This window comes from Anastrepha ludens, chromosome 6, assembly GCF_028408465.1.
Source record: "Anastrepha ludens isolate Willacy chromosome 6, idAnaLude1.1, whole genome shotgun sequence".
Taxonomy (NCBI): domain Eukaryota; kingdom Metazoa; phylum Arthropoda; class Insecta; order Diptera; family Tephritidae; genus Anastrepha; species Anastrepha ludens.
In genome coordinates this window covers 23,862,933-23,876,102 of record NC_071502.1, presented here as the reverse complement: position 1 = coordinate 23,876,102, position 13,170 = coordinate 23,862,933, and the positions used below count along the sequence as shown (strand labels likewise).

Genomic DNA, 13,170 nt, shown 5'->3' with positions numbered 1-13,170 from the left:
ATGCCAGCGTTTGATCCCTCACTCGAAACATTTCTGGAACTGTATTTTCGGTATAGCCATCAGAGCCGTCTTCAATTTTTCCATTACTTCCTTTCGGCAGTTAAAATGCCTTCCATGTTGTGGTTTTTTGACTCGATAAAGTAGAAAAAAAAATGCAGTGAGCCCAGCGATGGCTGTTGGATTGAATAGGTCGAGCCAAGGAGCACCCAGAGATTTAAGCTGTTGGATGGTATTCGTTTCGTTCTTAGTAAAAAATTCACAGATAATGATGGCGTCGTGTGACGGTGCGTTATCGTAGTGCAAAATTCCGTCCTACAAATCCTTTCTCTTTTTTGGCGAATTGATTTACGTAAACGTGACATAACATCTAAATAATAGTTTTTATTAACTGTTTGCCCTTCAGGCAAAAATTCGTAGTGTACAATACCGTTGTGGTCCATAAACACTTTGAGCATTTCTTCATTTTTTTTTTTTTTTTGACTGGCAATGACGTGTTTTTTTTTGGTTTTGTCTCATTCAGAGCTCTCCACTCAATCGCCTGTTGTGTCGTCCTCATAAACCCTCGTCTCGTCTCCAGTAATGATGCGTTTCATGAATGTTAAGTCCGACTCAGCCATCATATCGGTGGCGATCTATTCGTTCATGCGAAGTCAAAAATTTCAAATTTTGAAAAATGGCTCGGACTATCAAGGCCACACCTACTTCATACTTACAGTACCGTGCAATAGTGAGCACATGTTGGGCGATTTAACTTTAAAGTCTCTGAAAAAATCTAAATGCACAACTTAATGAAACAAAACTTTCAGCATTAATTCGTTGCTTAATTCTGAAAATAACGGTTTAAAACAAAACAAAAAATACAAATGTAGGAATAAGAAGGAGGCAATAATATAAAAAAGTACGTATTTACTCAGTTTTGCACGTTTTGTTTATGTAAACCGAAAGGAGCTGTAACATTTAGTACAGTTGTAATTATATACCGTTATAGTTTTTGTTTCATGTTACTGTGTTTTTACTTTTGTTATTAGTAGTAGAAAGGTGTTCGAAGTTAGACAATCGCTTTTTGATTAATATTAATATCAATTATGATGAAAATAAGTGTGGAGCTCGAAAACAGCGTCGTGGTTTTGACTAATAGTGGAAATTCCTCCAGAAAAATTGCTGAAACATTAAATATTAGCCAACGCACAGTTATTAATGTACAGAAGCGAAGAAATGTAGCGCATGCACCGAATGTTGGAGGTCGACCACAACTTCTTTCTGACTCAGACGCACGCCTTATGGTACAAGAAGTACGTAAAAACAGTTTTGTGACACCAAAGAAGGCTGCAGCAATGTTAAAAAAGAAAGTCAACGAGTGGACCGCGCGTAGAGCATTCCATAGAATCGGGTATAAATCAATTGTTATCGCTCAAACATATTAAGGCCCATCGAGCATTTGCTCGAAAATACAGAAATTGGAATGTTTGGCGATCCCAAACATACCGCCAAAATTGTTAAAGAATGGCTGTCGTAACAAAATTTTCAGGTAATAGATTGGCCTGCACAAAGCCCGGATCTAAATCCAATTGAAAATTTGTGGGCAATAACCAAACAGCGGCTGGAAAAATATCGCAGGGCTCCTGAGAACATAACAGAGCTATGGGACCGGGTACAGCAGGAGTGGAACCAAATTCCGCGCACATTTATCGAGAATCTTGTCGAAAGTATGCCCAAACGCATTAAAAGTCTAAGAAAAAATAAAGGCCTATGGATTAACTATTAAAATTTATTAGTTTTTAGCCATGAGTGCCAGACGTGCAAAACTGAGTAAATACGTACTTTTTTATATTATTGCCTCCTTCCCATTCCTACATTTTTATTTGATGTTTTTATTTAAGCCGTTATTTTAAGAATTAAGCAACGGATAAATGCTGAAAGTTTTGTTTCATTAAGTTGTGGATTTGGATTTTTTCAGAGACTTTAAAGTTAAATCGCCCAACATGTGCTCACTATTGCACGCTACTGTATATATTCATCTCGTTTCCGTTAGGCTAGTACAAACCACCGTTATGTGATTAATGTCTTTAATGTTTTTCTTGAATGTACAACCATCTATTGACTTCGACAAGCTAGTATTGTCCACTGAAGATGTCTTTAGAGGCATTACTCGACTCAAATCTTCTTCAAACACTGATGTTGATGGTTTGTCTGCGGTGTTATTCAAGCAGTGTGATTATTTACTATCCTCTCTGTTGTTAATCTTTAACAAATCACTAACATCGGGTACTTTTATTGATGCCTGGAAATTGACTTTCATTTCACCCATTTTCAAGAGTGGTAATAAAAACGTTATTAGTAACTACAGGCCTATTTCAAAGCTTTCCGCCACTGCAAAGCTTTTTGAATGCATCATCCAGGTCAAATTGCTTTTAGCTGTCAAGAACATGGTGCGTCCGAACCAGCATGCCTTCTTTCCGGGCCGCTCAACAGTCTCTAATTTAGCTGTATTTTCGGATGATTGTATCGCTGTCTTCCAATCAGGACACCAGGTTGACACCGTTTATACTGACTTCTCTAAGGCCTTTGATCGGGTTTCCCATATCATACTAATAAAAAAATTATCTTCCATTGGCGGCTTCCGCTCAGCCTTCTTAAGTTGGATCTCATCTTACTTGCAGAATCGCCATTGTTTGGTCGTCGTTGTCGACAACGTTAGGTCTCTTCCTTTCGTTGCTTACTCTGGGGTTCCGTAAGGTAGCATTCTGGGCGCGCTTTCTTTTATTCTGTTTATCAACGATATTTACTCCTGCTTTTCGTCAGCAAGATTCCTGCTTTGTGCAGACGACGTTAAGATTTATGCGACGATTACTAACTTCCTCGACTCTGAATTGATGCAAATTGATTTAGACAATTTCAGCAACTGGTGTATCAATAAATAAGTGCTTCCAAATTATCTTTTCCATTTGTGGCACTGTTATTGACTCCTCTTATCACATTTCGAGAACCCCCCTGTCATGTGTAAGTAAATTTAAAGTCTTGGATGTAATATTTGATTCGAAGCTTACTTTTACTTCGTCTTCTTCTTCTTAATTGGCGCGATAACCGCATACGTGATTTTAGAGTTTAACAAAGCGCGCCAGTCGTTTCTTTCTCGTGCTAACCGGGGCCAGTTGGACACACCAAATGAAGCCAAGTCCTGATCTTTCCAACGCAAAGGAGGTCCTCCTCTTCCTCTTCCAATATAATCATATTTATAATCTGTATTTGTAATATATTTATAATAACTTTTAATTTAGCTGGGAAACTACAGAACATACAAATTACATTAATATTCCTCCCTTCTTTTCATTATAGGGCAGCATTAGATTGTACCTGAAACTTTATTTGTGCCTTCATATAGCCGCACTTATTACCATTTTTATTTTACCGAAATTCATACGCGGAGAACAACGCGCATCCCACCCACAAAAACAGCAACAACCAAGTGATGAAAAACTCAAGTCCAACAATTCCAGCACCGCCTCATTGCCGGCGTGCGACGAAGCTGTACAGGGCGTTATTAGCGATATCACAGCAAAAATACCTCAAGGCAATAGAAATGATCTCAGCGAAGACGATGACGACGACGACGATGGGGACCTCAACAACGCGCCAGCGAGCAAAACAAACAAAAACTTACCACAGCCACCGTCGCTGTTGCCGACCGTAGCGTGCGCACGCGAAGCTGTGAGTGTGAAGCACGAAGAGTGCGAAATGGATCAGTTGGGCAATAAAATTAAGGAGAAAATCGGCACAGAGACGAAGAATATTGAAGAATTCATTGATAAGACTGTAGCAGAGACGGTGAGTGGCATCGTTGAATTTAAAAAGGATTTGATGCGCAATCGTGACTTCCCCACACTACCGCACATAGCACAAGATGGCCTACGCAAGCGTGCTGCCGCTGGTGCCGCCAGTGCAGCAGCGCCGAGTGGCGGTAGTGGCAACGAAACTATTGACAAACTAGTGAATGGCGTCGAAGAGAGTGGCGCGTTTCTGAAAAAAGAAATCGAAGTGATTAACGCTGTGGTGCAGCAGGCGAACGTCTTGCCGGCGGTGCTGAGCAATGGACATGCAAAATAGTAATAAATGCCACAAGCATTTAAAGGCATGCCGAACTGGGTTGGGTTGTGGTGGCGTCGACTGGGATGAGTGAGTAGGATGAGAAGAAGGATGAAAATTTTACAAAAAAATAAAAACAAAAGGGGGGGGACTACAACGCAAGTCCATGAAAGTAATGGATGGAGCTCAGATTTGAAGCTTAGCTTATTTGGAAAGCAGAAGGGGAGAAGACACAAAGAAATAGAAAAAAAAATAAACTAAAAAAATTTACGTGAAAAACATCAAAAGCAGCAGAGGAAATAAACAGCCACACAAAAGCACGAACACACGAAGACGCACCTTCCCACGCGCACACACACACGCACATACGCATATTGACACACAGAACAAATGTACATATTTATACAAGGCAGAGAGACAACAACAACAACACATACATACATATATGTGCATATTGTATATTTGTATGTAAAGAACAACTGATAGCGAAAATTATTAAAATATTTACTGGTTTACAAAAAATTTCACTGGCTTAAATGCGATTTTTTGCTCTTACTCAACAACAACATTTGAAAATTGAAAATTGCCATTACATTTGCTTGTATGTAAATCTGTTATGTTTTGCCTGAATAGGCAGGTACAACCATGTTTTCTGTGCTTTGAGCAAAGCCTGTCGTTAAAATACATTTTTATATATTACAAAAAACTTTTTTACTTATTTGTTTCTTTCTGTCGCTTGAGTTCCTACACAAATTCTTGTAAAAATCTACATGTAAACGCTAACTTTCACAAAACAAAAAAAAAATTGTTTCAAATAAAACTAAAGACAACAAAACATAGCTCGAACTCATATCTCGTATTGAATTGGAAATTTTTAGCTATCACTCAGTAAAAACAACATTTTTACATTTAATATTCATCAAAAAAAAAAAAAAAACAAAAACAGAACCAAAAAAAAAACAAGAGTGGTATAGCTTTTTACCTATAGCTATCTATGTATAATATCATTATTTTTGGGCTTTTGTCGGGATAATTAAATTTGTATGTGTGTTTTTTTTTTAATTGTTTGTTATGTATGAAAGAGATTTAAAGGCCTTGAGCCTAATGACTGGACGTTCTGCACGTTTTTTGTTCCTAAAAATATAAAACTTTTAAAATGACTAAAAATATGGAATTTGTAATTAATTTGAAATTAATTTCTATAATAAGTAGGGGTCACACACAGAAGCAATTGACATCAGGCGAAAGTTGCGTGGATTACAATCGAATTGTGCGCTCATCGTCAATTGTTCGGATACCAATTTAAACCTTCGTTGGGCAAACGGGTCTGGGTTTTTCGACTTTGGATGTGAGCTTAACATATTTATATTATAGCTAACGACTTGAGCTTCTACAGCCATGAACAGATAAATAGCACAAATGCTAACCTTATATGTTAAGTTAAGTTTTTAGTTCGAACTCTGCTTTGATCAAATAAATTTGTTTGCTTGCATTTATTCGAGGAATTTACTGTTTTTTTTTCGAAGAAATTTTTTGCATTCTATTTTATTTATGCTTATTGCTGTTTGGAAGTGGACAAAAAAATAGCACATTGTAACTTGTGCAGCGGAGAGTAAAACTTTAATATTGTTTCAGCGATTTTTAGTATAATTTTTTGTTTCTTAAATAAAATTTTAAAGTATTTACTAAAAATGGGACGTGGAAAACATTGCAACCGTATGAATCAAAACGGAAAAAGCTATGCAGAAATAGCTGAAATGATGACGTGCTCTCGGAAAATGGTTTACATATATCTAAGCGAAAAAAACGGAAAGAAAACCAAAGCCGCGCAAAACTGATGTTAATGTGGATGGAGCTGTAATACGCAAGAGCAAAGCAGATCCTTTTAAGTCGGCACGGCAAATAATGCTTGAAATAAACCAAGAATCTGGTATACAGGTGTCCAGAAAGTTTGTAGGAAGGTGACTTAACGAGCCCAGCTGTTTGGCTGCATAAACAAAAAAAAAAAAAAAATCATTCCTCAAAAAGACATATCAAACACCGACTTGCCTTTGCAACAGCCTGCAAAGACAAATCCATTTAGTTTTGGAAAAACGTACTTTGGACCGACGAAACCAAAATAAATAGGATGGGACCAGATGGGAGAACTATTGTACGTCGTCAAAAAAATCAAGCGCTAAATCCTAGGTTCCCAAAAAAGACGATTAAACACGGCGGCGGCGGCGGAAGCATCATGGTTTGGGGAGCTTTTTCCTGGCATGGGGTTGGGCCGATCGTTCGCGTAGTTGGCAAAATGGATAGATTTCAGAATATGAATATACTCCAGAATAAAATGGAGCCATTTGTGTTTGAGTTTATGCCATTAAATTGGACATTTATGCAGGACAATAATCCAAAGCATACTGCAAAGACAGTGAACTAATGGCTCAGAAGAGAAAACATTAATGTACTGGATTGGGCGACGCAGAGCCCTGATCTCAATCCAATAGAAAATTTGTGGAATGGCGTTAAGGTCAAAATCGCTAACAAAAATTTAAAAAATTTCCAAGATTTGTGGGCCGCAGTTGAGGAAGCTTGATACTCGATTCCAAAGGAAAGATGCCACACGCTTGTAGAAAGCATGGAGCGACGGCTTGAAGAAGTAATCAAAAACGGTCGATATAGTAGTACAAAATACTTGTCTGGTAAAACAACATTATTACTTAACTATCTGATTTGTTTACAATTTTTGCTCTTATTTGGAATTTTATTTATATGTCCAGGAGGTTTCGTGAGTTATCAACATTCTCGTAAATTAAATCAGAACTGAAATTCTTGTTGACCATTTTTTTGTTTTAAAGTGGAAGTAAATAAGTTTTTTTATTTTTTATGTTGCTTTTTCCTCCAATAAAAAATAATTATTTAAAAACATATTCAACTCTTTGGTTTCAAAGTCTAAATGTGCTATTTATATGACCATGGCTGTAGGTAGTTTTCTAAAATTTAATTTTCTATCGATTTATGGATATAACCTTTTAAAAAGGATCCTCGAACAGGACGGAAGAAGCCCTAACCCGCAGGTTTCAAAAAAGGTGTCCAGCGGAGGTTTAAATAGAATGTTGATAAATAATTCGCTTACATACAAATTAAATTGCGAGCTGTAATAAGAAAGAAAAAGGGTTATAGCATGAGAAGAAATAACGCTCCATTTGTAGTTTTCCAAAGGATTGATTAGAATAACGTACGAGGGCGGGTCAATAAGTCCGTGACTTTTTGTATTTCTGACCCCTTACTGAAAAAGAAATACTGCTCCTGTCAAATACAGGCATCTGTCAGTTGACTCCTGTCAAAATTTGAACGTGCTGCGTCAGTTAGTTTGTGTTTTACAGCTACCTTTATCAGACTACCACAAATTTCTTAGCATTACAAATCATTTTGTTTGAGCAGCCCTTCAACCGTATTATTTCGGAGAAGATTTTGCCCTATTCAAGCATTTTTTTATAATTGTCCTTTTTTCTTCACTGCAGTGCTTTCCGCGGCTCATAATTGAAAAATAGATATTAATTAGATGTTTTGTCTTTTAACTAATCACCTTTTCTAACAAAAACGTGTGTTTGCCAATGCTAATTTTCGCGCAAATGCTTTTTCCGACAAAAACATGTGCCTGGTGCTATTATTTTTACCGCCATATTTTGCATTCCCCTTTCAATTTTGCTTCTTTTGGGAAGAACCGTTATCATTTTAGTTCTGTTTTTTGCTCTCGCCTATCAGAGAAACTGTCAGTAAGACAAGAAAAAAGCATCTGCAAACCAAGTTTTCTTTTAGTCAAGTTTTGCCATGAAATAAAGTGAGCTGCTTGTTTTGGTGCTATTATTTTTACCGGCACTGTATATGAGGAATGCTTATGATACCAAGACAAAAATAATAACCCCATAAATGTTTGAAAATACAGCTTAAGTGTCAATCCTTGAACGGATATAAAAACGGAGCGGTCTGGTCATGTAGAACAGACTGCTGTGGGAACGAAAGAAATGTAGATAAAAAAAATAATGCTTAAAATAAAAGAGCAATGGTTCAACCAAGATTAGGAGTTTCTTTACTACAGTGGACAGGCAAACCGAAAACAAAAGTATGATAGATATATGAGTATGCATCTGACTGTGCATATTGACGATCAGCTATTTTCTTTCGTCCAACTTTGTATCAGCATCCGAATGAAAATTATTTTACACGAAACAAATGTTCTTTTCGCTATACGGAATAAGCTCCATCTGGTATCGCTATGGTTGGCTTATTGCCAACCAGGCTAACCTAACCTAACCTATACGGAATAGGGCAACATCCCGCAAGGTTAACTCAAGATTTTAATTGCTTAGTGTGACCATTAACTTACATATATAGACATACGTTTGCATGGATAAAGGTGAAGGATATTGTAATAAATAATCGCTCGCATAAAGTCCAAGTTTGGTCTTAGCTAAACTCATGTTTCACACATTTATTTGATATACATCTGCAAAAAGTTGACAAATTTATACGGAATGCGCCTAAAAGATGCAATGTAATATCGAAATAGCAATCAGAGCTGCTAAGACATTCATAAATTTATTGGCTACTTCTGCAGATAAAGCGCTTATTCACAACCGGTGTGTTGCACAATTTTTCAAAGTATCACATTCGATGTAAAATTCTGGCAATTTTAGCAAAAGTATAACGGTTTAACTGGCAAACATTTGGTCGAGGTTACGCGCAAAATCTTTTAAATCGGCATCATAAAAATGTGGCTTGCACGATTACTTTATTCTTTTCATTTTACTGTCGGAGTATCGAAATTAGCACGGGAAATATTTATAGAAAACTCCGTTATAAGTGCTGCAATGCTTTCGTTGTCGGAATTATGAAATTCGCTCCGATAAATATCACCATATCATAAAATATCAATATAAACCAAGAATGATAGATACCAGGTTTGCTCGTTAGGTATGGTCAAAAAAAAAAATGTTTGAGGGGAACATTGGATTCTACGTCATTCGTTTTGTGTTTCAATAAGCTAAAGCGAAACTAAACGACTAAACGCATCAAGAAGACTCCTAAAAGACGCTGACTAAATAGAAAGCAACCTGTTTGAGAAAACATAAAAAACAATTTCGCACGTGACTGAGCTGGAATCCGTGCAAACTGAGAGCATAAATCATTCACTATACAGAGCCTGCATCGACTCTTCTACAGAGTACACTAAACTTTTCTTTCTTAATCGATAAATACCGGCAGCGCGGTCTCTGTTATTATTATTATTATTAGAAGGCCATTACGCACTGCGACCAGAGCTGATCTATTGTGAAAGGCCTATTTTTGTAACCCTAGAGTTTTAGGCTTTTTAAAAATTTTAGCACAATTTTGGGTTTGTTGTTCCAAAGATTGCGTGGAGATACTACGATACCACCAAGGTGATGAAGTCTCTGTCTACCCAACGCAGGACATTCACAAAGCACATGTTCTGAGCTTTCTATGTCCATTTCGCAAAAGCGGCAGACATTGGTCTCAGATAGACCAATATTATTTAGATGATACCTCAGGCTGCAGTGATCAGTATCTGATCCTGTTAAAAGACGCAGATCTACTCTGCTTAGTGAGAGAAGTTTGTCAGATATTCCTTTTTTGGGACTTAGGAATAGTTTGGCTTGACGCTGACCGGCACAGTTTAGCCAGTGTGCAGCAAATTTTCTTTCTTCCCATTTCCTAAGGAATTCATTAAAGTGGCTTTTTCAGAGTCCACAGAAAGGCTCAGGAGCAGAAAGTTGCATATTTGCTCCTTGTTTTGCAAGGTCATCAGCCTTTTCATTTCCCTCATGTCCTTCATGTCCCGGAATCCAGCCTAGTGTTACTATGTTGAGGTTTCCTAACGTGTTGGGAAGGCTTAGGTAATCATTTACCAATTTAGAGGTGATAGTTGTTGATAGAAGGGCTTTTAGAGCCGCTTGGCTATCTGAAAGTATGTAGATGTGAGTACCTCTCATTTTCCTGCTAAGGCATTCTCTCACACATATTTCAATGGCATGTACTTCTGCCTGGAATATTGTTGAGTAGAGTCCCATCGGAATCGATTTTTTGAGTTTAGGCCCATTGATTCCTGCCCCTGTTCTACCATTTTCCAATTTGGACCCATCAGTAAACCATAGCGGTCTCTAATTAACACCTCTGTTGTTTACCTCTGCTCTAATCCAATATATTAACGAAATCAATTGCGCGAACGACGATTTAACAGTTCTCTGCAGTAACTGGCTTAGTTTTCTACAGCAAGGACAACCATAACATTTTAGCTGCTGCTAATGGCACATAAATCAGAGAATGTTAATGAATTCGTTCTCTGTATAAATGTTGACAACATAAAATTTTCCAGTTCTTCTCTGTTAAATCACTGTTGAATTGTTAACTAACGGATTTGCGCTCTTCGTTTCACAATTTTGCTACTTCGCAACTTTTTTATGCGCTCGGCTCGTATATCCTTATCAACCAATCAACAAATCAACCAATTGCGCGTTTTTTTAGACGCGTCGCTCTACTTATTTCACGTTTCCTTTTTATCCCCTCAATGCTAAAAAAAAATGTTAAAGTAATCTTCCACTTTCGATCCACCTAGTTTTGTATGAATGCTGCGAGAATGTACAGACACAAAATTTACGATTCTAACTATGACTAAGTTTATAGAAAAAAGCGAAAAAGTAAAAATTTATATAAATAGTTAAAAGAGAAACAGAAATATGTAGTTGATTGTGAGATTAAAAATTATTAATGTTTTCCAAACTATGAAATTTAAACGACTTAAGAAATACATATGTGCAAATCCAGTGCTAAAAAGGGTAATATACAACAAAAATATACATACGATAAAAAATATAAATACAAAATAATGCAACAACAACAAAACAAAAAAACAAGATTTACAAGAACATTCACAATTTTTAGACTGAAATCTAGTAACAGTAAACAGTAAAAAAAACAAAAAACAGAAGAAAACAACAACAAAAATTGTAATCTAATGCATACATACATACATACGCATGTATGTATGTGAATATCATTATATTCAGTTAAACAAAATGAATCAGGAAACGCTAATAGAAACTCTGCCACTGATTCGAAAATCAATTGGGCGTTTAAGGCCGTATGAAATTTGAGAAATGCGCAAATTTTTAAATAATTTTTATAATTCTTTTTTGTAAACACTTATTGAAAGAATACAATAAAAAAAATACTGTTAAGTCGTAAGCTTCAAATCATACAACACTCGTACTCGTTTGTGTACTGCAAAAAAAATAAAATTCAAAAACCAACAAACACAACAATGAGCACAAGTTAAGTTAATATAAAAAATTAGTTGATGCGTAACTACCATTAGCGAGTGCGTAGGTGCGAATATCCGTGCATGAACAGCAAATAACAGAAAAAGTTTTTTCTAACAGCGGTCGCTCCTCGGCAGGCAAAGGCCAATATGTTAAAAAATTCTCTTGTAAAATTTTAAGTTGATATCTTGATTACTTATTGTGTTATATTCGACAGCGCGAAAAAAATGGTATTTCGAGAAAAACGCGATTAAGGGGTTATATATAGTTAGAACACCGAAAAAAAAGCGAATTTTCCAGAATTTTTTTCTGAGGAAACTTTTTAATTTATTGATCTTAAAATGGGTACACATATTATGTTATCTTTTAACTGTATTTTAAGTTGTAATATTAGTAAAAACATTTATTCGGAAAGGAGCTACAGCTGATCTCCAGGAGCTCCTCTCAAAAAAGACGTTTTGCGGTGGTCACTATATCCCGGAACTGGATACTCTGAATTTAAAAAACCGAGCAGATTTCGTTAAAGTTATGTCAAATCTAGTAATTAATCGAAGGAATAGGCAAAATACAATTTTTGACAAAATGGCGGTTTCTCAAAAAAAAAAAATCGATTTTTGATCAAAATTTCAGCCTTAAAATATTTATAAAAAAATAAATATTTATCGGTGAAAAAAAATCTTCGACTAATTACTAAAACATAAAATAGCTGCAACGAAATTGAAGAAGAGACTATAAAACACTTTCTATGCTGGTGCATGGCTCTGTATAGAAGAAGGTTCAATATTTTAGGAAAAAGTTCCCTGAATAACTTGGCAATATAAAAATAACAAGTCTTGTTATGTATATTAAAGCCACAGATTGGTTCAATGAGGACAATATAGAGTGAGGAGAGGGACAGCCCTGGTGATATCACAATGGGCCTACAGCAGGCCTAGGTGTGTCAAGCGACAACTACTGTACCTACCTACTAAACAATATATTTAAGAAGCTCGTGTTTAAATTTGAAGCTAATCGGTTTAGCCGTTTTCGAGTAATGTTGGTCACCGACTTTGAAAACAACATTTTGAGAAAAACGCGTTTAAAGTTTGAAAAGCACTGCACTGCCGCTCCGGCTTTATACTTTCAAGCACTCTGAAACGCCTTTTCAAATTTGTGTGTAACTTCGAAAATATTCACCGGAACGATATTGAATTTTCTGTGTGTTTTCTTAAATCTATGTACATTAAGAAAGAAATAAAATATAAAAAAATCGATTTTTTTTAATTCCAACTGTATATAACGCCTTAAAGTTGTCATTCTTACTCATATTTCGTTCGACGCGCATCACTTCACAGACTCTATAGGGACTTTTTACACTTTCTATTAAGCTTAAAACATTGAAAAGATATTCTTTAGATTGTAAATGAATTTTTAAAGCAAAAAAAGAAAACAAATGGAAAATTTGAAAGTTCTGGAGGAGCTGTGCCCTCCTTAATATTGACTAATTGTGCTCAAGCTGCTTCTTCCCAATCTTACATTTAGTTAACTCAAATTTTTACAGCAACTCCTTAATTATCGAACTGTAATCCGTAGTGCATAAGTCGCCAATGTAGGCGGAACTGTGTTGCGTTCCGGTTCGAAAAACTTCTTTTTGGTATGCAAAGTGTGGATAATTTTTACAAGTCGCACCCAGCTTCGTGTTAGAAAGGAAATATTTGCTTTAACCACCAGACAGACGCCTTAGCATATATTTTTTTCTCAATTAATGTTTAAGTGACGAACTTAA

At 36.2% G+C, this 13,170-nt stretch overlaps 1 protein-coding gene across 1 annotated transcript in view; it reads left to right on the top strand.

Moving 5' to 3' along the window:
* LOC128868404 (lysophospholipid acyltransferase 6) overlaps nt 1-6,515 on the top strand; it is a 92,485-nt gene extending 85,970 nt beyond the window's left edge. The window contains exon 9 of the mRNA XM_054110458.1: nt 3,337-6,515. Coding sequence (XP_053966433.1) covers nt 3,337-4,104 — 768 coding nt within the window. The 3' untranslated portion in view covers nt 4,105-6,515. The remainder of the gene's footprint in view (nt 1-3,336) is intronic.
* Nucleotides 6,516-13,170: the final 6,655 nt, after the last annotated feature.